The 27,766-nt window shown below is 41.8% G+C and overlaps 2 protein-coding genes and 1 long non-coding RNA gene across 3 annotated transcripts; 2 read left to right on the forward strand and 1 right to left on the reverse strand.

The window, feature by feature from the left end:
• The first annotated feature begins 4,258 nt into the window (after positions 1-4,258).
• On the forward strand, positions 4,259-6,700 carry LOC127333854 (uncharacterized). Its single transcript, XM_051360294.1, has 3 exons — positions 4,259-5,087; positions 5,176-5,411; positions 5,513-6,700. Exons 1-3 carry the CDS (start codon positions 4,259-4,261, stop codon positions 6,698-6,700), a joined length of 2,253 nt encoding a protein of 750 aa, XP_051216254.1.
• Positions 6,701-7,058: 358 nt separating this feature from the next.
• On the forward strand, positions 7,059-7,793 carry LOC127333865 (uncharacterized). Its single transcript, XM_051360303.1, has one exon. It carries the CDS (start codon positions 7,059-7,061, stop codon positions 7,791-7,793), a length of 735 nt encoding a protein of 244 aa, XP_051216263.1.
• Positions 7,794-11,248: 3,455 nt separating this feature from the next.
• Positions 11,249-15,448, reverse strand: LOC127305374 (uncharacterized). The gene is made up of 5 exons (XR_007853891.2): positions 15,432-15,448; positions 14,815-15,083; positions 13,935-14,005; positions 11,453-11,537; positions 11,249-11,350 (listed from the first exon to the last, which is right to left on the reverse strand). It is a non-coding gene; the product is annotated as an uncharacterized lncRNA (long non-coding RNA).
• Positions 15,449-27,766: the final 12,318 nt, after the last annotated feature.

The raw sequence follows: 27,766 nt of genomic DNA on the forward strand, positions 1-27,766 counted from the left end.
CCGCTCATGTTAATTCCTCTGGAATCACGTGTGTGATTTGTCACGCACATCGTGTCGGAGGGCGTCTCAGAATCGATATCGTGCGGATTTCGGCGGGATCGCTGGAATCCTCAGGATACCGGTTCCGGGGCGTCACAAGTTGGTATCAGAGCCCAGGTTGACGGTACCCCACTAGTCCAGCCTGTAGGATAACCTTGCCAACGGTCGTTAAGTTTAGAGTGTCAAAACTATTTTCTGAAAGCTCGTTGGATTGTTCTGATTAGCTCTATTTTCTCCTTATCTATATTCTTTCTCCTCTTATCTTTGCGAGTTTTGAGTCTTCTCTCTTATCTGAGTTCTCTGAGTCTTAGGTTCCACGTGGGTTGGACGATCTTTTCCTTAACCTAGTAGGTTCGATCTTCGAAGAATTCGGCTGCAACTACATCATCATCAACGGAGCAACAACCCTTGTTAGTGGTGTCGACCCGATCATCATGGAGCAACAATTCTTGTTAGTGGTGTCGAGGAGATCGACACGTTGTCCGAAGACCCGATAGTTCACCCCTCTCCCCCGTACCTTGAGGTGGAACCTCGGGGCGAGGTTCCTTGTTAGTGGTGTCGATTGTAACGGCCCCGGGTAGTAACCCTAATAGATCTGCTTGTTCTTTTTATTTTATGCATCATCATGGCATATGCATCATATCATCCATGATTTTATTAAATAAAACTATTCTATAAACCCTTCCTCCTCCTTCATCTCCACTAATATAAAAGGTCCCAGAAGGGGGCAGATCCATTCTATATGAACCAACCAAAACAGATCGTATGGTCTAGATCAGCCTGGACGGACAACCGGACAACCGGACAACCATCTCCAATCGTTACGTTAATTCAACATGAACAGTCCGGATGAATCTCCACTAGAAACTGTTACCAAAACGTGCCCACCTTCATCCCGCACGACCATCGCCTCGCAGCTCCTCGGCCGACCTTCGTCCCCTCGCTGATCTTCATCCGCACGACAGTCGCCTCCCAGCGCCCTCGCCGACCTTCGGCAGCACGCACTGTCGCATTCCAGCCCTCGCCGACGGCGCCGACGGCCAGCCTTCGCCAACGACACTAGCGACAACGCCGTCGCCCTACACATGCCAACTCGAACTGCTCCATGTCCATCAACTCACCATGGTCAATAGCTAGACCGTAGTTGTCGCGAACCGTCGCCAGCAAGTCCTTCACGAAGGACACCATCGCGGATCGTCACCAACGAGACGTCACCGCCGACACCATCGAGGACGCCGCCCAGCACCTGCCGTCGGCAGCTGCACCTCCAAGGAGGCTGCCTCACATCCCGGCACACGCGGCTTCACATCAAATTTCATGGTACCGGAATGAAATAGCAATGTACAACTTACATCAAATAGAATTAAATCTTGTTAGTATAGCAATGTACAACTTACATCAAATAGAATTAAATCTTGTCAGTATTAGAAAAGCAGTTTACCATTTAATCATACTGACAATTTGTAGGTAACAAGTTATCTTGTTCAGTGAATGATAGATGAAGCTAATTCCCCTCAGTGTTGTCCAATTGAACCACCTTTCCTTCACATTCGGAATCTAACCAGAATTATAGAAAAGAGTTACAAAGAAATACAGTAAATTCAAGACTCAACTATGTGTTGTGTCAAACAAAGACTAAATCTGTGTCTATGATTCAAAATGAAATAGAGCTACATAAACTTCAGGCTTATGTACAACAAAGACACACAAGCAGCAGCCCTGCTTACACCTAAAGCCCCAACATATAGTTTTACTTGGTGCATACAGTTCATGAGACGATCAAGTAATAAAACAAATGCAAGCATCCTCTTTCTTACATCTTTGCATGCTAAAAGGAAATAAATCGTTATCATAGAGCTATTACTAGGAAAGGCTGGATTGCATCATATCCATTGTCTACAATCTACAAGTAGTGTAGGTGAGGAAGAGGAGGAGCACAAACCAGGAAGTATATGTATGTGTACATGAGGAAGAGGAATGGCCATGGTATATGTATGAGTCCATCTCAAGAATCTAAAACACAATAACATAATCTTATGAATTTGATTGCCACCCCTCACCTCCTCGATCTTCTTGAATATTTTAGGCCGGTGGTCAGTGGTCATGTCCTCGCACAAAATCAACATCTCTGCCTTAACTTGGAGTTTCATGGCATGCCTGGTAGAGATTGGCATGGTGTATGGCCCATCAGCATTACTACCTTGAGCAGCAGCCAAAAAACAATTTTAGGACAATGCAATGACATAAAAGAACTCAACTATTTTGTGCAGTGGTAGCTGATAAACCTTAGAAGCTGTTATGCTTACTTCACATTTCTTCTTAGGTTTTTCAAGCTATTATGTTTACTGTGTTTTAGAAAGCTCAAAATTTCACATATGCTGCAGTCTTTTAATACCATTTACTTTTGCAGGCAAAGGAAGCATAACAAAACATGTCATCATCAAACCGTACTCCATTTCAGGACATAACCAACGGGCAAAACCTAGGTGACTAACAACAGTAACTTTGTTTAAATCGCTTGCTGTTATATAAAGTTTATTGTGTCGTACATGCAGATCCTAAAGAGGTCAAAAGGCAAAGGGATAGAGAATATTATGCTAGGCATAAAGATGAGATTTCAAGGCGCCGGCGTGAAGCACGAGAACTTAAAAAACAAGTAACTATATTGGATAATCTCAAAAACGATACCGCAATATGGCATACACCATCTGCTGGACAATCGGGAGTCACCCAGACACCTGCAACAGGCAATGCGTTCTTAACATCTGCTATCATATACATGGCGTGATTCTGGATGCAAGTATATATATGTCATACTGATTTATCATCTGCTATCATATTTCAGGCATGGCTCCATTTGTGCAGCAGACAAATGCATCTCAACTTCCTCAACCAGATTCATGGCAATCCTATGCAGATGGTTTGCTCAACCATACAACAGGTAGACTAATATGCGACATAAGGGAATTTACTTCACAAATATTAATATTTGGGATAACCATGTCACATAAAAATGGTACATAAAGCTCATTGAAGTATAATTTGGGATAATGGTATATGCCTTAACTGATTCATGTCCGCGTGTAGGGATATCTGCATATTCAAGGCCAGAGGGTATCTCCACATTCAATCCCAAACATGATACACCTGGTAAGAACCAGAACCATCGTCAACACTACTTCAGAAAGATCATCAATTGACAACAATGTATGTGTTTCACATATTCTACTTTAGGAAATCGGGAGATTGGATCTGTACATTCCAGCATGACCACTGATCTTACCACGCGATGTAGCGAGTCAGTTTTGGTTGGCGAAGATGATAGTGATTGGCTACACAGTAATCTGAGTAGCATTCCTCATGCGAGATCCCTCGAAGAAATGCAAAATGGCTCCACATCTGCAGGGGGCATGCGCAAAAGAGCTTCATTGAAAGACCTACATATTTTGAGAAGAAACGACAGCGTGATTCTTCTGAGAAGAAACGACAACGTCAAAGGGAACGGTACTCATCAATGACAGATGGACAAAAGGACACATTGTTGCATAATAACCGTGAGTATAAGAAAAGGTTCTGGAAACAGAATTCAGCCTTGGTCACCTCACCTTGCACACATGTCATGCAAACAGAACCATTCCAACTGAACCCAACAGGTATTGCTGGTTCCTGATATTTAGTTTTCAAACTGTTAAGTTAGTGCATTTGTGATCTTTTATTTAACAATTATTATGCTATTGATGGCATATTCAGGTGACAGAAACAGTGATGATGAATCCGATCCTTCAGGCATTTTTGAACCAGTTGAACAAGACGCTACGTGGGAAGGTAAAATAGCATAACAATTGTCCATCTCTTCATAGGGCCTTCATATACAAAGCTCTTACCAGTATCATCTACATTTTACCGATTCATCATATTTTGCTCATAGATAACATGGATGCCATGCAAGAGGAGGAAGAAACAATGCATGATGATGACGAGGAGTGCAGGATTTTTAGTGGTCTAGGTAACTTCACTGTTCAATTCTAATATGAAATTGTGGGATATATATTTTACACCTCAGTACATTTGTGCAGAAGATGTGTTCGATTCTTATAGAGTGACAGCTGATGTTCCTCAAAGTAAATAGAATGATGATCCTTATGACTTCGTGTACCATAATCTACCAACCAAGCATCATGTTTTGAAGCCAGTAAATGACTGCATCTATTGTGGCGCAATGAAGTTCCAATATGAGGGCCCCGCGTTCTGCTGCAGAAAAGGAAAGGTCAAGATAGCTACCCCTGAAATTCCTCAAGAGTTGCATCGGTTGTTTACAAGTCAGGTTGATGCTGATGCAAAATATTTTAGAAAACGCATACGATATTTCAACACCCACTTCTCCTTCACAAGACTTGGAGTCACCCTTGATAAGACGGTTAGCAATGCAGCGAGAACCGGTGTGTATACATTTGTAGCACAAGGGTCAATGTATTACAAGATGGATGATCTGGTGCCTGGTGGTCAAGGGCCTAGGAATCTCCAGCTCTACTTCTATGATACAGATGAAACCTTGGAACATAGAGTGAAGCGGTCCCCAGACCTTGATATCAATATCATACGGAAGATTCTGGAGATACTAGAGGAAAACCCATATGTGCAGACCTTTAAGAGCATTGGATCTATTCCAAACCTAGAAGAATATAGGATATCCCTTAACACAGATATAAGACTGGACCAGCGAAGGTACAATGCCCCCACAGCTTCTCAAGTGGCCGCGATGTGGGTTGAAGGGAGTGACCCACAAAACACTTTTGATAGGCAAGTTGTCTTGTATGGCAAAGGGGACCGTCCTATATTTATTAGAGCATACTATGGTTGCTACGATCCTTTGGCGTATCCATTATTTTTCCCGAGAGGAGAAACGGGATGGAACCGCTGGATACCATATGAAACACCTTCTAAAGTCGCTCTGGAGGACAATGAGGATGACACCGAGCGTGAAGACATGCATGGTCTAGACCAGACCTCAAATGTACATCTGGAACGAAACACGGATGAGGTACCAGGTAATTATGATCATGCTTTCAACGTGTTTCACATTTAATCTTTGTGAGTGGAGATCACCGATTAATCATTTTTTAATCCATGTTCTAGATGATGAAGAGGAGCAGGATGATGATGAAACCGGAGGGTCCAGAAAATTTGTCAGCGCAAGGGAGTACTACTGCTTCAAGCTACAAGTCAGGAAAGGACTTTTTAACATTATATTATTTGGTGCACGCGGGTTCCAGCAATGGGCATTTGACATGTACATCAAGATGGAGACTATGAGACTTGATTTCTTCTCCAAGCCTAAGAATCAAAAGCTCGTTCGTGCTGATCTATACCAGGTGTCATAATGTTACCCGTTTTCATGTTATATTACACATGCATTGCCCCTACGCATTTAAATTTACTTCACAATGATGTTTTGAATGATTTATTTCTAAAGGGTGTCGTTGACGTCATGGATGCTGGCGAGACACATGGTTCTCATGTTGGTAAGAGAATCGTGCTCCCGAGAACTTTTCCAGGAGGTGATCGAGACATGCAGCGAAGATTCCTTGATGCAATGGCGATAGTCCAGCGGTTTGGGAAGCCTGATTACTTTATCACAACGACATGCAACCCGCACTGGGAGGAGATTACATCCGGACTTGAACCCGGGCAGACACCACAAGACCGTCCAGACCTTGTGGCGAGAGTATACAGGGCCAAATTGCGAAGTATGAAGGATCTCTTGATAAAAAAGAAGTACTTTGGTGAGGTTGCTGCATATGTCCATGTTACCGAGTTTCAAAAGAGGGGGCTGCCACATGAGCATATGCTTCTGATCATGAGTTCGGATAGCAAGCTGACAAACCCAGATGGGTACGACAAGGTGATATCAGCAGAACTTCCTAACAAGGACAAGTACCCTATATTGCACGCTCTGGTGGTCAAACACATGCTCCATGGACCATGTGGTGCTCTTAGAAAAAATTGTCCTTGCATGATAGATGGTGAATGTCGATTTCGCTATCCTCGGCAGTTTTGTGATGCTACACAGCAAGGAAAGGACTCATATCCTATCTATAGGAGGAGGCCTGATGGTCATCAAGTGAAGGTCAGAGGAGCAGAGTTGGATAATAGATGGGTTGTGCCATACAACCCTGGTCTACTTATGCGGTATAATTGTCACATCAATGTTGAAGCTTGCTCTAGCATCAAGGCAGTGAAATATTTATTCAAGTACATCTATAAAGGACATGATCGTGCCTCATTCTCGGTCGATCCAGCGGTACAGAATGATGGTGAAGTAATCAATGAGATTAAACAGTACATGGATGCTAGGTTCATGGGGCCACAGGAGTCTATCACCAGGACTTGCGGTTTCCCAATGTTCGGTGTCTCTCCCTCTGTTCTCCAACTTCAATTGCATTTGGAAGATATGCAGCCTATCACATTCAAAGAGGGTGATAATCTAGATGACGTCATAAATCGGCCCTCTTCTTACAGTACCATGCTCACTGAATTTTTGAAGATGAACCTGGTGGATCCTTATGTGAGGAACTTCTTGTACAAAGAGTTCCCAGAATTCTACCGGTGGATCAAGGGTAAGAAGAAGTGGCAGAGAAGAAAGTTAAGAGGGCGGGGATAGATTGGAAGAATTGTCTATGCACATCCTGCTGAAGGTGAGAGGTACTTCCTTAGAGTGCTCATGAATCATGTAAGAGGTGCAACATCATTTGAGGATTTGAAAAGTGTAAATGGCAAGACGTGCTCGAATTTTTAGAGAATCATGTGAGCGAAGAGGTCTCATAGAGACCGACAAGTCACTTGATGATTTCTTGACCGAGGCAGCTACTTTCCAAATGTCGTATGCTCTAAGAAGGCTTTTTGCAACTATTCTGGTTTTCTGCGAGGTCACCCAAATCCGATCACTGTGGGAGAAGCACCTTGAGTCAATGTCTGAGGACTACCATCGTAACTAGCCCAACCAGGCCGCACTAGAGCAGATGGTCCTTAGAGACATTAGGGATCTGGTGCATTCCATGGGAAAAGATATTAGCAGTTATGGACTCCCGGATTGGGATCTGGTGGATGATGAGTGTTCCAATGGAGATTCCAGAGAGGTACAAGAGGATTTGTCAGTTAGTTTTGACAAAGAAGACACAAACATGTTTACATCTCTTAACAAAGAGCAGTGTGCTGGTTTTGATGAAATCCTCTCTCATGTTCTCAACAGAAGGAGCCAGATTTTCTTTGTTGATGGTCCGGGTGGCACGGGGAAGACATATCTATACAAATCACTCCTTGCAAAGGTCTGTTCCTTAGGTCAAATAGCTATTGCTACAGCTACATCTGGTATAGCGGCATCGATCATGCCTTGTGGGCGCACCGCCCATTCCAGGTTTAAAATTCCGATTAGGCTCACAGACAGCAGCACATGCAATTTCACCAAGCAGAGTGGTACCGCAAAGCTGCTCAGTAGGGCATCTTTAATAATCTGGGACGAAGTTGCCATGACGAAGCGCCAAACTGTTGAGACGCTTGATAGGTCCTTACAGGACATCATGGGATCTGCTTTACCTTTTGGGGGGAAAGTCGTGGTGTTTGGAGGAGATTTTAGGCAGGTCCTTCCCGTTGTAACACGTGGTACAAGAGCTCAAATCACTGATGCCAGGCTACAGAGGTCTTATTTATGGGATAAGATTAGGAAGATACGCCTCACACGCAATATGAGGGCATAGACCGATCAATGGTTCTCCGAGTACCTACTGAGAATAGGCAATGGAACAGAAGAGACAATCGGTGGTGACTATGTGCGTCTTCCGGATGACATTGTTATTCCTTGGACTGCCACCGAAGATCCAGTAGATAAACTTATTGAAGATGTCTTCCCGTCACTTCATGATAATGCTACATCTGGATCACACATGAGGGCACGTGCCATTCTTTCAACCAAGAATGAGCATGTGGACAATCTGAATAAAAAGATGATTGGTAGGTTTCCTGGCCAAGAAAGAGTTTATTATAGCTTTGACTCTATCGAGGATGATGCACACAATAACTACCCACTTGACTATCTAAACTCTCTCACTCCAAATGGCCTTCCCCCGCATGATTTGAAACTCAAAATCAATTGTCTCGTCATTCTTCTCCGGAATCTCGATCCGCACAATGGGTTGTGCAATGGAACAAGACTGATGATTAGAGCATTCCAGGATAACGGAATCGATGCCGAGATTGTTGGTGGACAACATGCTGGAAATAGAGTGTTCATACCGAGGATCCCTTTGTCGCCCTCGGAGGATATTTCACTTCCTTTCAAGTTTAAGAGGAAACAATTCCCCATAAGGTTGAGTTTTGCAATGACCATCAACAAAGCCCAGGGGCAAACTATTCCAACTGTTGGTATTTACCTCCCAGAGCCTGTATTCTCCCATGGCCAGCTTTATGTTGCACTTTCAAGGGGTGTGTCAAGGCAGACCACTCGGATTTTGGCCAAGCCAAATATAGACATAGACCCCACCGGAAAAAGCACAAAGAACATTGTGTACAGGGATGTATTGGAGGGATAGAACAGGTTTGTTCATCCTTTAGGCTGGCCTTTTCTTCTTATTTAATCTTCTTATATACTGCTATTTCTCTTTTTCGGATCTATGAATATTGATGTTATGCAGCAGCTTCAACAGTTCTATGAATTTGTTATGACATAGGAGCTTTCCCACATGTCTGAAAGATTTGTAAAATTCTAAAGAGGTGTACTGGTGTAATTAAACTGGATTTTAATTTACATGCTACAACAAATGCATGTGTGAGTTTGAGTTCATTTCGTTTATTATATTATTGTACATTTCAGTACCAAATTTATTATGGTTGTGCAAAACAATATTTCTGGTTTGTTCACCTCACAAAATTTCTTTTTTGGACAGAGCTTTCTCTGTCTTGGGTGGTGCTGAATTACTCAACCTCCTTATGATGAGATGGTGACCTCACTTCGTTCGTTTCGCCGAAGTTCGTATTGCCTGAACCATGGGCCGACGACTACCTGCAATCTGTCCTATCTGTAGTAAAGCACTATATGTGATCTATGTTGCACTAAAAAAGTATCTTTCTGTCGCTAACTTAGTGTGGTACTGTCCTGGATGATGAATCCGATGTCTCGGTATGTCACTAGGAAATATCAGGTTTTGTAAATACTGCAGTGCTTGCTTATACGAGCAGTCTATCTTGTTAATGGAAGCCTGTTCTTTGTCTCATTGGTCTGGCTATTATCGATGTTCTTAATTTGTCTGAAGCTTACTCTCTCTTTTTTCTGAAACTGCTCCCTTTTCATCTATTTTGGCTTGTACTTATGCAAATTCAAAAGAATATTTATATCTCCGCGGTGCAGATCACACTAATGTCATGTGATTTTAGTTTTTTTTAGGTATTCTAGCTGAATCATTTACCTTCGAGCATGGAGTTTTATTTAATGGCATTGTACAGGCTGAAAAAAGATTTGTCACCTTTTTTTGGAAGCTCAGCCAAACTAAAATATAAATGGCAAAGTTAAATTACATAAATAAAAATAAATGCCACATTTGACCACAATATCAGATGCGGTCAGACAGACCACACCTTTAATTTGAGACGTCTGACGGCCAAGTCTTATTCACTTCCATCTCAAAAAAAAATCTTATTCACTAACGCTCCTCCTCCATACATTTCATTTGGCCAAGTCATAGGTGGTTATGAACTGGGCTACTGCATGCGTGGGTTACTGGCTACTGGTCCATGCATATATGTCTATTTAAGGGATTTGTAACATCGTTTGTACACAAGGCCAGCATAGCTGAGAGGAAGAACAAGAAGAGGAGCTGAGTAGCACTCCAACATTTCATCGATCTATTCCATCATCGCCTTGGTCGCTGCAACGAGAGTAATCTATTGCGCCGCTTATAGCCAAGGACTGCAGATCCGCCGTGTTTTGCATAGGTAAATCAGCCTTTGAAGTACATATATTTCCAGTGGTATGATTTTCTTGATAGATCAACTCGAGGTTTGAACTATCTTTTGATGTAAGTAACAAGAAATTGAATTCTGAAAATAGTAGATGCAGATACCTTTTCAAGTCTATTTGATAAATTTCTTTTCTCCTACATTGATGAATAGGTCCAACTGTTTTCAAAACTAATTATATACACTTCTTTTTAAATGCACAGATATGGATGTCATGATGTCTTCATCAATTTACCTAATGGCGCAACCGCTGGTATTCTTGTGTAGATAAAATATTCATAAATGGCTACATTATATCGGTTGGGTGTCAATTATTTTTTTATGTAATAACATATTGTATCAATAATAGATATTGCGGGCGTTATCACATGTATGTTATTCCACTGGGCCACGAGACATATTTCCCTGTAGGAATGAGGGAAGTAGCAGTGGTGGACTCCAGTAATCACATTGTGTTCCTCCGCATTTTTGATGAACTTGCTCAGAGGCACGAAGAACAACTGTTGATTGGTGAAAAGCATTATTCATTCGTCATGGCAACCTCTATGGAAGTTGACCAAGCCTCAAGTAAGTCTGGCTCTAAATGATTAAAAGGTCTTGTGCGAAATGCATTTCGCACTATTACTTACTCGATGTTTTTATAAACAGGAAGTCTTTTAAGTACATCAGAAACCACAATTACATTCCATCGATGCTCACAATGTCATCACTTTGACATGCTTGAAGGTGACTTTTTTTTTATTAGTGCTTCACCATTCCTGATAACTAGATGTCTAATTATTTCATGTTGTAGGTGTGCGAGAACGAATTTGTAATGACTTGTATTCCGGTGAAGGGGTCAAAAATGTTGTACTTTTAAGGAGGGATGCTTAGAAGCCGGCGAACGAGTGCAATGCAGTTCAGCTACCTGACCAAGCTTCTTCAATCAAACACATCTTCAACCATCTGACGCAAAGTACACCCCGCATCGCGCTAGCTCAAGTTAACAAGTTTGATGAAGTTGATTAGGCACGTAGATCCAGAATAAAAAAAAATATTGCGAAAATTTTAGTTTTGTTAGTCTTATTATTTCTTTCATTTGTTGTAAAAATAAATATAGCATGTTTTTCTATTCACACGATGCCCCAATCCGTATCTCCTATGTTGACAGCTTCCAATCCATCCACAGCATGGGAAATAAAAGGATGAAATAAGCTTGTACCTGTAGTGTTGTTGTAGCCAAATGTTCTCTATGCTCACTTATTGCAGTAATTTCTTAACAGCAAGAGCCAAAATTCCTATAACCAGTGAGTGAAACATGTAACTGTAAAGCACCAATAAGCATAAAAGAGACTTAATTTTTACCCATGTTACAAGTAACCAGAGAAGTTGTAGTACCAGAGAAGAAAATATAGGTATGATGTACCTTCAGGATACTAGAATGCATGTGATCTCCTTCCTGGTAGAAGACGCAATATATTTCGCAAGGATCCCTCCAGATGCGTGGGAAGCTGACAGATCATACATAACAGCCTACTCCTCCTCCAAATATGCAAGTAGAAGGCCCAATTTAATCATTTAATATATTATAAAGGCATTTGTGGAGATGGGCTATAAGAAAAGGCAAATAAGAAAAGGCAAGGTCCATAACTATTGTGTTCATGGGGTATAAGAAAAGGCAAAAAAACGTGGAGCCTGAGATAAATCAGATGGATAGAGCAATAAAAATAGTGTATTGCTACATATACGGATAGTTTGTTACAGAAGTAATGCCTCATGATCTCGCTGTAGCTATTGGCCGCATCCCCACTCTCCTACACCTCGCACCGCGCCAGACTTGATCGATCCATAAGGGACTCCGGACTCCAGCGAACATGGGCACCTACAACTCTACAGCAACCGCCAGAAGCAGTCACCATGATATTGTTCCCTTCCCCCAATCACCCCATCCAAACTCTCCTCCACCTCACCGGCCTCCTCCACCTCAACTCTGCCCACTCGCCCCACGAATCTGGCTGTGTTGCATCATTCTCAATGTCTGGGCCGCCATCCCCGATGCCCTCTGTGGATCAATCTCCACCCAGATTCGGTGCTATTGTCCATGCTATCAACGCGGTAATGATATTAATCTCTGTAAATTCATAGTTTGCAAGGTTTGGTAATTAAATACTTTGCAAGGCTTCGTAATTAAAAGTGATATATGCTTGGTTTTCAGGAAAACATCGACACGGGATCAAAGGGTGAGGACACAGATAATATGCAGATTGAAGAGGGGCTGACCAAATCTGAGAGCAACGAGCTAGAAAATAAAACCAGCAAAGAGTCTACGTACTCCAAATTGACAAATGTGAGTTTTCTGGTCCTAAAAACTCCTAAATCATTTCAATTCTCCATATTAATTATCCGACACCCTTTTCCTGGTTTCAGTTTTATTTCTGTTGTTCCCAGGAATTATCTGTCAACAAAGCAAGTCAACAACTGCTGTCAGCTCAGGACAAGCACTTAGCAACAACGTCCGGCACGGAAGGGCCAGGAACTATAGAGAACGAGTTTGCATTGCCCATCCAGATGGATAAACATATACGACGGCATAACAAGCCTAAGAAGGCACATGACTATGTGGTTTCTCCAGAAGGCACATAACAAAACCTTCTCTACCCTGATTTTTCTATATTTATTATCTTTATTATTAATAAATGTTACTACTTCCATTGTCACAGATTATGCTTGCACCAGCGATGATTGTTCTGTGATTGACAAAATCAGACATGAACCTAGCGACAAAAGATATTTAGTGAGCATAGGTGATGGATATCTTAAAAAGGCCGAGTTACTATCTCTTTTAACTCCCGGAGAATTCATTGGCGATGAAGTAAGCATATATCGTTTTGTGACAAGGATATGCTATTTCATTATGAGTTATATTATCTGCTATAACCAATGTATGCACTTGAATTAGATCATAAACGTGTACATAAATTGCATAAGTCGTACAAAGCATCTACAGATGAGGGCAGGTGGAAGTGTGTTCTTAGAGAATGCATGCATCTCTAAGACCATAAAGAGTTTTAGCTGGTTGGGCCCTGATGATGCACCAACATGGTTATTAGATAGAGTCAGAACTTATTTGAAACATGATATGGTTGGTTTCAGTTTCTTACATCTCCACTACATTCAATCAACCTCAGATGTTTGTCTATATCGGAAGTAAACTAACTTAAAAATTTCAGATACACATTCCAGTGAACAGTAACAACATTCATTGGTATGTAGCAGTTATAAATACCAAAAAACGATGTATCCAAGTGCTCGACCCGCTCGGCAGAGGAATGGGCCGCAAAGACCTTGCTGCTATGGTTAGCAATTACTCTCACTGCCCTATCTTTTGATATAAGATGATTTTCTGTGATCCTTGGGTTGTGATGTTAATATTGTCATTTATTCGTGCAACAGCTGGAAGGACTGCAAAATTTATTGAAATATGCATCGCTTAACATGGAATTAAAAGCTGATAAATGGCCGGACCTAAACGTGACAACATGGCCAATGGAAGAGTGTATCACGAGCAGTCTGCTGAACTCAACGCATAATTTATTCTTGCAAGATCAATTTGCTAAATCTATGCCTCAAGTTAAGAAATTGTATGATATTACAGTGACTCAAGATAATTTATTCTTCCATACCATCGCTTTAATTGGAGCTAGCTATAATGCAACAACTCAATTCATATCTGATGATGAGTTGCTTCATATAAAAATAAATAAGTACATTAGTTATCTATGTACTTTTTCTGAAGGGACAATTATGTGTATAATTATACATAATGATTACTTTCTATTAAAACAACAGTAAGTAATAGGGAAAGAATACAAATACTCACAAAGTAAGGGTGCGGAGAGCGTGCATACCTCAAATATTACATGAATTGGATGTTTAGCTCTACCTTCTCATCCTGGACCATCGAGCCACAATGAATCAACTGGAAATGCAAATAAAAAAATAAGTTGTCACAAAAGTTAACAATATAGCATTGAGCATATGATTTTGACTCACAATGCTATAGCAGTGGCCAAGACTAAAAGTAACTTCAGTAACAAAACAATTTAAGTAAAGAACTTTATGACAAACATTTTTTCATGCTTTAGTTTCATATGGAACACCATAACCCAGTGGCGGGCACAAGTGTATTCATGGGTATTCAAGTGAATACCCATTATTTTCGTTTTAGAAAATTCACGTAGTATTCAGCATGCCTAGCTGAACCAATCTAGCTATTCCCCTTGCGCATAGCATCTCCAGTGAACCTACTGTTCCTATAATAGCACTAGATTGCTCTCGTGTTGGTCTGGTGAGTTCTCCGGTAGTCTAGCTTGAAGCTCGCACCAGCGATGACGCAACGAGGATGAGGCGGTAATCAATTTTGTTGTCCTAAATTTGAATACCCATTGTATGTATCTTGTGTCCGCCTATGCCATAACCTACGTACAGAGCTAACTCAATAACCTTGGTACAGAGCTGTAGACCACATGGAAACCTTACACATGTCGTGATAATTTGGAGCATACATATTGGCGAGTTCCTTTTCTATTTAGGATGCATACATATTGTCAACTATGTGTTTTTCTGTACATTACTTCATCATCAGCAAATCGATACTGTAGAACATGAATGTCAAGCTTTTTACACTAAAAAGTAGTTGTCCTGAACCATGTGTCAAAGCATCCTAAATAGAAAATGAACTCGCAAATATGGCAATCAAAAGTATGATCATATGGCACGATCACTTACTGAATCAGCAAAGAGATTGAACAAAAACGGCTGAACATCATTGAGGGTCTCTGGGTCACCAAGATTGAACAGCAGTACTCCAACCTTTTCTTCAACAGCGTGTGACGTTACGCCAGAAATTTTGATCAAAATTAGTGCATGCACCCGCAGCGGAGGAACTCACAGCAAGGCTGCGTTTAGTGTATAATTGGCATTCCAAATCTGTCAACTACATGAAATCCATGAGAACAACATTGTCTTGATGCACCATACTCCTCAAATTTAAAATCCTGTAAAATCAAAGCACCGTTTTCCTTTAATATGATACAATAGTAGATATGCTAATGCTGCAGAATAGTAGACATGCTAATGCTGCATAATAGTAGATATGTTAACTTAATAAACATAACACTTTATACATGAAACAAAGGTACTCGAACCAGGACTTACAATAAAGTTTATATTCATGCCCTTTGATACAAAAAAAAATACATACATGATAGCATATGGATCGTTACCAGTATCTTAAAAGAAATAAGGATGTTCAAACTATTCTTTTTTCATGTTATTCAGATAAAATCAGCTAGCATACACAGGAAGCATAGAGCTTTCTCTAATAACCTTCTAAAGGAACTCACAGTAGCAACATCTGAACTCACGTTACAGACATGTGTATCGTGCAGGGATGGGGGGCGGGCACGGGGGACGGGGTGGGGGAGAAGTACCACCGCGGGGGTTGGTCTCCGGTCACGGAGCGGCTGTCCGGTCAGCCGGCGTTGGGGCAGATTCGGACCAGTGCGATTTTTTTTACTTCAATGTTTGCTTCAGTGCGTGCAAGTGCAAGGACAGAGGGAGTGAGAGGGCCGTGTTTGTCTCAGATTGTCGCCAGTGCCGCGCGGCGTGGACGTGTGGTGCCCATCTCAGTCGTGAACGATTATTAATCACTAGCAGACACGGTCCAATGGATCTTGTATGGATCCTATCCTCTCTGTCCAACAATATCCAATGTTTATGGAGTTTAGTTTAACGGATGTCCAACTAAAATGTAATCCGGTCCAGCATGGTCCAAGGTGAGTTAGATCCAAAGTCCATTGGATCTAACACGTCCAGTTCCATATTTAATTGTCGGCCTTCAGGTAAGCGTGTGCCGTGGACCGTGGGCCGTGGGATCATCTTTTCCCTGTCATATATAAGCTTCTGGAAATATCATTGTACATAATTTTTCATTTTTAGTGATTTGAAGGGTTTTTTCGCAATAATTATTGTCCTTATTGAATATATATATGTAAAATTTTGTCTCATTAATAATTATAATCATGCAGGTCATCGTGTGGTCTATGGATGTTAAATTTCATGGAATATTTCACGGGGGATATTTTATCCAACATTCCTGAACAGGTATATTTGCTCCATATCGCGATACTTATTCCAGGTTGTATCATTATTACTTGAAAACTAACTTTATTTACTGCTTGATTAATAGGTCAATATGACAGATTTTAGAAACAAACTAGCCGTAATTTTAGTGGATTCACATTTGAACGATGATAATATAAGGAATCGAGACTTGAAAGATGATGAAGAACATACATTTGATCCTACTAATTGTGTCATTGTGGATGGACCTCCTAAAAACAACAAAACATCGAAACTAGCGTCAGAAATTGGGTTCATCTCGCAATCATTGCTTCTGTTACCATCTGCCAATCCAACAGACCAGGAATTAATAGATGAACTTTGCCTATACATCAGCACAGTTGATGATATCCCTTCACTAGAGTAAGCAACATTTTTTTCATTTTATTGTATTGTTCTAATAAATTGCGATAGCATACTTGTAATTGTAATTGACATAATTCTAATTTTACAGGACCGAATGGGTTAAAAGTTCGAGTCCTTATCCTATTAGTCTTAATTTAAGACAAATAAGTAGCATACTAAAAATGAATGAAAATATGGACGTTAGTTGCTTTAATATGGCTGTACGGATACTGGCGTGGCACGACATCCAGCTTGCTAGGGATGTCACAGTCCACTACATGGATTTGAACTTCTGTGTAAGTTACTATAACTACATACTAAATCTATTTATATGTGACTCATTTGTGGCATATACTAATGTTTTTTATTATTATTATTTTAGTTGATGTCTCAATATGCACAAGATCCAAGTCGTAGTGACTATCCTGACGTTGCTCGGTTGGCTCAGTTGTTTCTTAGCTGGCCTGACAGCAATGAGTATCATATATCTGAATGCAATATGGTAAGAATTCAATCCTTCATTCTTAAGAGTCAATTATCTGTTATAATGATTGCTATATTTTTAAATGTATCGGTGCAGATTTTATTGCCTTGGGATATTGTTGGGTTATTCCAGTTGTTCGTCTTGGATCGGAACAAAAAAGTTATCTCTTTTTTGGACCCGCTTCCAATACCATATTTGGCAAAGACTATACTTAAAAATGTGGCCAATAATTTTAATCTTGCCCTCGAAGTTGCAAACCCTGCATAAAAGGATGACATAACTAAATGGGGTTGCAAGGCTCCCAAAGTTCCAACAAATCTAGACGAGTAAGAATCTTAACAATGTGTTACAATCTTAACATATTTATTCGACCCACAATGTAACATTATATGCATGCAGTGCTCTGTCGGGTTATTTGGTTTTTGAGTTCATGCATTCATGGTACGATGTATTGCTACATTTTCCAGTACCCACGGTGAGTATTTACACATGTTCGTTTGCATACACTTTGCACATGTTTTTATAACAATGTTGTATAATGCATATATAGAACGGTTTTCAACTAAGGAAGCGATTTTTGGTTCACATCCTGAAGTATGAAGCAAATGAAGCTTTAAGCAATATCCCAGCCATTGCCCGAAGCCTTATTGATCGCATAAAAAAGTGGACCTTCAAGAAAGAACCGTCATCCGCGAATAAATAGAAGATACAATGTTGCTTAGTTATTTTATCTGTCACTCATATTTCGCCATGTATCAAGAATACATAGATGGACTTTCAAGAAGAAACATAATACATATTGTTGCTTGGTTTATGTTTTTAAGTATTTTTACAACTAATTCTAAATACATTTATGTGATTGTAAAATTTATGTAAGTGTGGATTGTGTGTTTTAGGCGCTCTCACACCTCTTAGGCATAAATGGCTTGGTAAAATACATGACAAACGATCACAATATATGTTTTTATGACATAGGACAAGACGTGCATTACACGTGCACGCTTATTAGTCTAAATAAAAACCCTAATCTCTTCCTCTCATATTTCTTATTTCATAACTAAGCCTTTTCGACAAATAATTTTGGGTTAAAAATGTGCCTTGATTTTATTACAAATAAATTAACTATTTTAAAAACTATATTTGAATCTCACTCCCATCTCTGGTTCAAATTCAAACATAAAAGGTTTTGAAATTCAAATGGTTTAAACAAAAATAGAAAAAGAGAAAAAGAGAACACCCTAATCTAACCTAACCTACCGGAGCAGCCCATCTAGTCCACCCCGGCGGCCTGCCTCCTTCTCTCCCTTCAGGCCCAAGCACATCTTCTCTATGGCCCATACCCCTTCGACCTCACCTTTCCACCACGTCGTTGTCGTCTTCCCCAGAGAGCACGCGAGCAGCGTGACGCACTGGTCCTCCACCACCTCAACCACCACCGCACTCACCTCCCCCTCCTTTATCTTTCGGTGCACAAACCCTAGCCGCCCCTCCTCTTTCCCATCCTCACGCCGCCATCTCCCCCTTCCTCTCTGCTTCTTTTCCCTCTTAACCACCGTGAGCTCCTCGCCGGCACCCCACCTCTCCGGTTGTCCCCTCGCCAATCTAACACCACCAGGAGGTGCGCCTCGACCTCCTTGTTCGCCTGGTACCTCCAATCGAGCCAGGGGAGCTCTAATTTGTCGCCTCCGACCCCGTTTCCTTCTCCGACCTGGCGGCAAATTCTCCGATTATGGCCGCCATGGGCATCATCCGCCCCTACCGCTGGCTCGTCGAGCTTCGGGGTGAGTCCGTGCATCTCCTAGATGTCTTCCCCGCCCCCTTGCTTCCGTTTTGCCCCTGCCGATGTTGATGCTGTAGCCGTCGCCGCAGGTTCCCACCGCTGGCGTCTCTCCGACGACCACCCGCTGGCGGCGCCTCTTCCTCCTGATCCGCGTCGGCAAGGTGCTCCCGACGCGCCTCCCCTCGCCCCCTGGTATGTCCTGCATCGGCCGCGCCGCGCCGTCTGCCGCGGTGAACGCACCTCTGGAACGCGAGCGGCATCAGCTCCGCGCCAAACATCTACCGGGCATGCACGCATGGTTCGCCAGCCCGGCGTCCAGTCAGCATCTCTGGCCCCACCTGTCAGCGACCGAGGCTAGGCCCTCACCCGGTGAGAAAACCCCCCAGATCTAGATCTCGTCAGTTTGCAATGAGGCCCATGAATTTTTTCCTGTTTTAACCCGTGGTCCTCAACTCCTGTCACACTTTTGATAACCCCCTGCATAGTTCTGAAATGAACCCGGGGTCCTTCCCCCCTCTCGGAAATTAAATCTGCACCCTTTCTAATTAAAATAAAACATGTTTTCTAATTTATTTAATAACAAAACCTAATCTCTTAATAACTTTTGTTTGGTAACTCGAAATAAAAAGTGTTATATATGAAAATTGATCCGAAAAATGTGCTGAACATGAATATGCCATCCATGCTTGCTGTTGCATCATGCATCATATAATTTCATGCTAGTTTGCATTATCACCTAATAGATAACATATGGAATATGTGGGATATTGTATAAATATTATCCCGGTTCCATTTAATATTGAAGTAGCTCACCCATGCCTTGTCTTGCCATGGTAATCAACACTTAACTTTGACGGTAGAAATGCAACTCCAACCTAATTTGCTTGTCCGGTGTTCCGACTCCGATTAAATTGGATAAGTGCATCGCATCATCTTTGCCATGTCATGCATACCATCTTGAACATGCTGGATCTTCTTTATCCGTAGTGGTAAGACTTGCATGCGTTGTGTGTTCCAGAATTTGCTTCTTCCCGGATAGGATCACGAAGTGGTGATGTGAGATACGACGAGTTCTCCGACAAGTTCTTTTGCAGCTTTTCCCAGGCGAGCCCTCCCTCTTCACCTCTTTTATATTTTTCTCTCCCTCTCACGGCTATCCTTATGTTGCGATTCTTTATCGAGTCATGTGTCCTATTCCACTTGTTTACCATAATAATCCTATATGTATCATCCCTTACCCATAGCCGTTGCTTGATGTTGGAGCCTTGCGAGTCGGCGTGTTTAGGCTCTGTTGTTTATCTCGATCTATTATCGGGATAAGTTGGGTTTTTGGGAGGTTATCACATGCTATATAAATTGTTGTAGAGACCCATGCTTTAGTTTATTGTTAACAACTAAAATTGTAAGCAGTGGCATCTGTGTGCCCCTTTGCGAAAGCATCGAATCTTTGTCTCGCTAATGTCCCCTAGGACCCGAGTTCTTTTTATCTGTTCCGAGATTGAGCGCTCTACCTGTACGTGGGGGAGTGGGACCCCCATCACCCACTACCTTTCCTCGAGTCTGTTTATTGGGAGCCACAACCTTGGTTTTATTTGCCCATATGCACGATATGCATGATTTACTTCATGTTGCCTTCGGGTGTTTATATTTTGTATTGTACTCATATTGCGTGCCGACTTATCCTTGGCCGGTCGTTAGTGCCCGCCTTGGACGCCATCGCAACCTCTGGGTCCGTATCGGAGTACGTCCGAACTTCATCACGGGTAGCTTAGTTGGGTGGCTCCCATTAAACTTTCTCTTGCATTGGGAACGGTCTTGTTGTGAGACTCCACCTGTAGTAAGTGGGTTCAAGCATGCATATGGTTACATTTGTGCAACCCCTGCAGGGTGTACATCTTATCGAGAAGCCGTGTCCGCGGTTATGGATGACTTGGAATTGTATAGTTTGATCATAGAACAACTTACACCTTATACTTGTTGTTAATAATCTGGTAATAACCTGCGTAGTAATATAGCATTACTATAACCGATACCTAATAAAACTTGTCAGCCGTTGAGTGCCTTTTACATTGCCTCTTCGCTTTGTTGATGGGGATATGTGTAATCGACTGGGTTATGTTTGTGTAGTATTTATCTGTTACCTTGTGCGCTCTCTTATCTTCTCTGAGTAGACGGATGTTGTAGCGTGTCTCTATTGGTTATAGTTTTGCTGCCGCTAAACCTACCATATAGCCCCAGGTGATATATTCGCCCGGCGAGCATAGCCATTTCTAGTCTCGCTAAGTACGTGCCGGAGTTCGTTCCTTGGTACTTACTCTCGCCTTTTCTCTTTCTCTTCTGTTTCCTCCCTTTTGTCGGCAACCGATGGCCCGACTTCGACAGGTACAAGATGACGACGTTAGCAAGGTTACCCTTCCGGCTTGGCCTGGGCAGGGTTATGGATGCCACTGGTTATCTTCAGGACTCTTAGTCCAATTTGCATCTTGTCCGTACTCGGATGTATTTGATCTTCTGTATGATTCGGATCTTTGTATTGTGTATTTGTATCTTGACTCGTTGGAGTCGTTGTTGTAATATATATTTCTTGTGGGCTCTATTGTAATCCTGTTGTAATGTTACCGCTCGTGTTAATTCCTCTGGCATCACGTGTGTGATTTGTCGCGCACGTCGTGTCAGAGGGCGTCTCAGAATCGATATCGTGCGGATTTCGGCGGGATCGCTGGAATCCTCAGGATACCGGTTCAGGGGCGTCACAGATGGCGCGATCGAGAAAAAAAACAATGCTAGAGAGGCTGCCATCTGGGCCCTACATCCCTGGGCGGTGCGGATTTGCGTTGACTCGGCCGACGAATCCGAGAATTCGCGATGCACCACTTCCCGAGCCACCATAGGAGACATTTTGGACGCTTTCGTCAGGCTAGGTGGCCTCAAAAACGAGAATTTTTTTTTTGACATGCACCACGGAGAGACCCAAAATCGTCGGCCATGGTGCACCAGCAACCACGGCGCGACTTCAACTTCGTCGGCCATGGCAACTTTGCTTGTAGTGATACCTCCTGAACTTCAAGAAGCTTGACACCAAATCATTGCAGGTGCTCATATTTGGTTACAATTCTTGTGAGAAGGTTATATGGTGTTCAGGTTATCTCCCACCGCTAGGGCAACACTATGAATCACAACTGTATTAAGTTGTCTTATGAATGTTCTGCAGAGAGAGATGGTCTATAATAGTATGCTGCTCTCTTTAATGATGCATTGTGGTGAACATGATGGTACTATTAGTGGATTGTGGTCACATGTGAGGGGGGATGTTGAAGTGTATAAGTGGATTGCCTAGCCCTTTCCATTAGTTCGGACTTTTGGTTGTGTTGGCTAGTGCATGAAGCTTGACATGGTATCAGAGCCCAGGGTCTCAAGTTCGTGTCCGAGCTTTCGCAATTTATCCTAAAAATTGTTGTTGCCCTCTATTGCCCTCCTCGGAGTCCACGTATATGCCTCGTGAGCTATATCTCTGAGTCTCCTTGTGTTGACATCTTCTCTTCTTCTCGTCACACATGAGGAGGGGTGTTGAGATGTATAAGTGGATTGCCCAGCCCTTTCCATTAGTTCGGACTTTTGGTTGCGTTGGCTAGTGCATGAAGCTTGACAACCCTTATTTATGTATACAACTCTCTAGTTGTACTATTAATTATTATGTGCTTATGTTCGCTGGATTCAGATGAACATGAGATGTTATGTTATTTTCATAAAGAAAAAACGTGATGTTTGTTTCGAATCCTGCACTGGATATGTTTTCCACAAATTAGTGAAGTGCCCGCTGACAAAACATATTATGCGCAAATAGGCAACCTTCAGTAACGATCATGGGTTCAAGTGCTACCCCATGTAGCACCAATTTTATTTTGGGCTAGCCCAGACAACCTTCCCAATAAAAAAAGTACTACGTTCCCTGCATGGGCCAATTGTTTGTACTTTTGGGCTGCCGCCGACTACGTACATGGTGATTGTTGTCGGCCTACTTACTTTGATGATAACAATCCAAAAACATTTAATGGGCCATTCGACTCATGCCATTGGGGCCCTTCCTAATTTAAACACGAAGATCCTATGATTGGCCCTCAAGAAACTGAGATTCTACATATAAAGTTATTTTTATTTCATATCAATTATGATTCTGATTCTATTTAGATGCGCATAGCCAGTATGCGCATCTACATGGGCTCTATATTTTGATATATTTATATAGTCGATTTCAAAAATTTCATAAATTATAGAAAGTTCTAAGATTTATTCTGTCAGTTTGCAAGATCTTAGAGTGTATTTGTAGTTTTAAAAAAAATGACAAACCTCTTCATCAAATTGTTGTGAACAAGTGCAGTGTTGTGAACCCAAAATATATTACATACTCCCTCGTAGATCAGATTTGGACTAATGAAGTTGAACTAAAACCCGGATCAACGGTTAGTATGGATTAGATGCATGGAGTACGAAAAACAAATGAATAGGCAATATTTCAGTTTTTTCTTCAGTTGAGAATGCTAGAGCAGGACCCATTAGCTAGTAGTGTCCCTCAACATTTGAAGGTAAAAACAAACATAAGGGACCAAAAAAATCAAGTATCTGACATATCTCGGGTTAAAAAATATCGAGAAATCACATATTTCTTGTACATAGAGGCTGGCATCGAGGACCCATCAGCTAGCAGTGGAAAAAATCCAAGAAAGGAAACAATTATTGTACAGAGAAGCTGACATGTGGAGCGCATTTTGCAGCAGTGTCCTCAACTTTAACAAAGGCGGCAGGGGATCGAAAGAAAAAGCAAAGTTGCCAGAAATCAACGGTCAAAAATAAATCCAAGAAATGAAATGTTTATTGTTCATATAGGCTGGCATGTGGGACCCACGAGCCAGCACCGTCCTCAACGTTTCAAAGGCAGCATGGATCGAAAAAAAGGCAAGTGACCATATATCAGGTGCCAAAAATAATCCAAGAAAATAAACTTTTATTGTACATAGAGGATGACATATGGGTCCCATTTTGCACGAGCGGTCTCACCGTTTCCAAGGTGGCACGGGATCGAAAAAAAAAGAAAGGAAAGGTTTATCGTTCAGAGAGGCTGGGATGTGGGACCCATGGGCCAGCAGCGTCCTCTTAGTTTCAAAGGCGACAGGGGATCGAAAAAAGTCAAATAGCCAGTAATTAGGGTCAAAAATAAATCCAACAAAGAAAACTTTTATTGTTCATAGAGGCTGACATGTGGGACCCATGAGCCAGCAGCGTCTCAACGTTTCAGAGGCAGCATGAGATCGAAAGAAAAAGGCCAATAGCCAAAAATTATAGGTCAATAATATATCCAACAAAGGAAAGGTTTATTGTTCATAGAGGCTGACATGTGGGACCCGTGAGCTAGCAGCGTCCTCAACATTTTAAAGGCGGCAGGAGATCGAAAGAAAAAGGCCAAAAATCAGTTGGTAAAAAAATCCAAGAAAAGAAACATTTACCGTTCTGAGAGGATGACATGCGGGACCCATGAGGCAGCAGGATCCTCAATGATTCCAAGGCGGCAGGGGATCAAAAGGGGTCAAAACTAAATCCATGAAATGAACTTTTATTGTTCATAGGGGATGACATGTGGGATCGACCTGCCAGTAGCATCCTCATCGTTTCAAAGGGGGCAGGGGATCAAAAGAAAATGGCAAATAGCCAGAAATTAGGGGTAAAAAATCCAATAAAGGAAACTTTTATTATTCATAGAGGATGACATGCGGGACCCATGAGCCAGTAGCTTCCTCAACGTTTCAAAGGAGGCATGAGATCGAAAGGAAAAAAATCAAGTGACCAAATATCATGAGCCAAAAATATTCCAAGAAAAGAAAATGTATTGTACATAGAGGATGACATGTGGGTCCCATTTTGCTGCAGTGGTCTCAATGTTTCAAATGTGGCTTGAGATCAAAAGAAAAAGAAAGTAGCTAGAAATTAGGGGGTCAAAAAAACTCCAAGAAAAGAAAATATTATTGTACATAGAGGATGACATGCGGGTCCCATGAGTCAGCACCTTACTCAATGTTTCCAAGGCGGCAGGAGATCAAAAGAAAAAGGAAATAGCCAAAAATCAGACGGTGAAAAAAAATCCAAGAAAAGAAACTTTTATAGTACATAGAGGATGACATGCGGGTCCCATGAGCTAGCAGGTTCCTCAATGTTTCAAAGGCAGCATGAGATCGAAAGAAAAAGGAGTGACCAAATATCAGGAGCCAAAAATAATCCAAGAAAATAAACTTTCATTGTTCATAGAGGATGACATGCGGGACCCATGAGGCAGCAACATCCTCAACGTTTCCAAGGCAGCAGGGGGTCGAAAGAAAAAGGAAATAGCCAAAAATCAGAGGGTGAAGAAAAATCCAAGAAAAGAAACTTTTATAGTACATAGAGGATGACATGTGGGTCCCATGAGCCAGCAGGTTCCTCAACGTTTCAAAGGCGGCATGAGATCGAAAGAAAAAGGCAAGTGACCAAATATCAGCAGCCAAAAATAATACAAGAAAAGAAACTTTTATTGTACATAGAGGATGACATATGGGTACCATTTTGTAGAAGCGGTCTCAACGTTTCAAAGGCGGCATGAGATCGAAAGAAAAAGGCAAGTGACCAAATATCACGAGACAAAAATAATCCAAGAAAAGAAATTTTATTGTACATAGAGGATGACATGTGGGTCCCATTTTGCAGCAGCGGTGTCAACATTTCAAACGTGGCACTGGATCGAAAGAAAAAGGCAAGTGACCAAATATCAGGTGCCAAAAATAACTCCAAGAAAACAAACTTGATTGTACATAGAGGATGACATGCGGGTCCCATTTAGCAGCAGCTTACTCAACGTTTCAAAGGCTGCATGAGATAGAAAGAAAAGGCAAGTGACCAAATATCAGGAACCAAAAATAATCCAAGAAAAGAGACTTGATTGTACATAGAGGATGACATGCGGGACCCTTGAGGCAGCAACATCCTCAATGTTTCCAAGGCGGCAGGAGAGCAAAAGAAAAAGGAAATAGGAAAAAATCAGAGTGTGAAAAATAATCCAAGAAAATAAAATTTTATGGTACATAGAGGATGACATGCGGGTCCCATTTTGCAGCAGCGATCTCAATGTTTCAAATGCGGCATGAGATCGAAAGAAAAAGGCAAGTGACCAAATATCAGGAGCCAAAAATAATCCGAGAAAATAAACTTTTATTGTTCATAGAGGATGACATGCAGGGCCCTTGAGGCAGCAGCATCCTCAATGTTTCCAAGGCAGCAGGGGATCTAAAGAAAAAGGAAATAGCCAAAAATTAGAGGTGAAAAATAATCCAAAAAAAGAAACTTTATTGTACATAGAGGATGACCTGTGGGTTCCATTTTGCAGCAGCGGTCTCAAAGTTTCAAAGGCGGCATGAGATCGAAAGAAAAAGGCAAGTGACCAAATATCAAGAGCCAAAAATAATCCAAGAAAAGAAACTTGATTGTACATAGAGGATGACATGCAGGTCCCATTTTGCAGCAGCGGTCCCAACGTTTCAAATGCGGCTTGAGATCATAATAAAAAGAAAAGTAGCCAGAAATTAGGGGGCGAAAAAAACTCCAAGAAAATAAAGTTGATTGTACATAGAGGATGACATGCGGGACCCATGAGCCAGCAACATCCTCAATGTTTCCAAGGCGGCAGGGGATCAAAAGAAAATGGAAATAGCCAAAAATCTGAGGGTGAAAAAAAAATCCAAGAAAAGAAACTTTCATAATACATAGAGGATGACATGCAGGTGCCATGAGCGAGCAGGTTCCTCAACGTTTCAAAGGCGGCATGAGATAGAAAGAAAAAGGCAAGTGACCAAAAATCAGGAGCCAAAAATAATCCAAGAAAAGAAACTTGATTGTACATAGAGGATGACATGTAGGTCCCATTTTGCAGCAGCGGTCTCAAAGTTTCAAATGTGGCATGGGATCGAAAGAAAAAGGCAAGTGACCAAATATCAGGTGCCAAAAATAACTCCAAGAAAAGAAGGTTGATTGCACATAGAGGATGGCATGCGGGTCCCATTTAGCAGCAGCGGTATCACCGTTTCAGAGGTGGCACGAGATCGAAAGAAAAAGGCAAGTGACTAAATATCAGGTGCCAAAAATAACTCCAAGAAAACAAACTTGATTGCACATAGAGGATGACATGCGGGTCCCATTTAGCAGCAGCGGTATCACCGTTTGAGAGGCGGCACAGGATCGAAAGAAAAAGGAAAGTTACGAAATATCAAGTGCCAAAAGTAACTCCAAGAAAAGAAGGTTGATTGTACATAGAGGATGATATGCAGTTCCCATTTTGCAGCAGTGGTATCACCGTTTCAGAGGCGGCACAGGATCGAAACAAAAAGGCAAGTGAGCAAATATCAGGTGCCAAAAATAACTCCAAGAAAAGAAGGTTGATTGTACATAGAGGATGACATGCATGTCCCATTTAGCAGCAGCGGTATCACCGTTTGAGAGGCAGCACCGGATCGAAAGAAAACGGCAAGTGACCAAATATCAGGTGCCAAAAATAACTCCAAGAAAAGAAACTTGATTCCACATAGAGGATGACATGCAGGTCCTATTTTGCAGCAGCGGTCTCGATGTTTCCAAGGCGGCACGGGATCAAAAGAAAAAAAGGAAGTATCCAAAAATCATGGGGTCAAAAAACTCCAAGAAAAGAAAGAGTTTTCGTTCATAGAGGATGACATGCGGGACCCATGATCCTGCATCATAAGCGGCTCGATCGGAGAGAGTTGAACGAGATGGCGCGATCGAGAAAAAAAATTCTAGAGAGGCTGCCATCTAGGCCCTACATCCCTGGGCGGTGCAGATTTGCGTTGACTCGGCCGGCGCACCCGAGAATTCATGATGAACCACGTCCCGGGCCACCATAGGCGACATCTTCG

Source organism: Lolium perenne, chromosome 1 (assembly GCF_019359855.2).
Source record: "Lolium perenne isolate Kyuss_39 chromosome 1, Kyuss_2.0, whole genome shotgun sequence".
Classification (NCBI taxonomy): Eukaryota; Viridiplantae; Streptophyta; class Magnoliopsida; order Poales; family Poaceae; genus Lolium; species Lolium perenne.

Coding starts and splice junctions, on each gene's coding strand:
- LOC127333865 (XM_051360303.1), top strand. CDS start 7,059: ATGGTCCTTAGAGACATTAGGGATCTGGTGCATTCCATGGGAAAAGAT.
- LOC127333854 (XM_051360294.1), top strand. CDS start 4,259: ATGAAGTTCCAATATGAGGGCCCCGCGTTCTGCTGCAGAAAAGGAAAG. Junction 5,088..5,175: donor AAACACGGATGAGGTACCAG/GTAATTATGATC, acceptor TCCATGTTCTAG/ATGATGAAGAGGAGCAGGAT. Junction 5,412..5,512: donor TTCGTGCTGATCTATACCAG/GTGTCATAATGT, acceptor TTATTTCTAAAG/GGTGTCGTTGACGTCATGGA.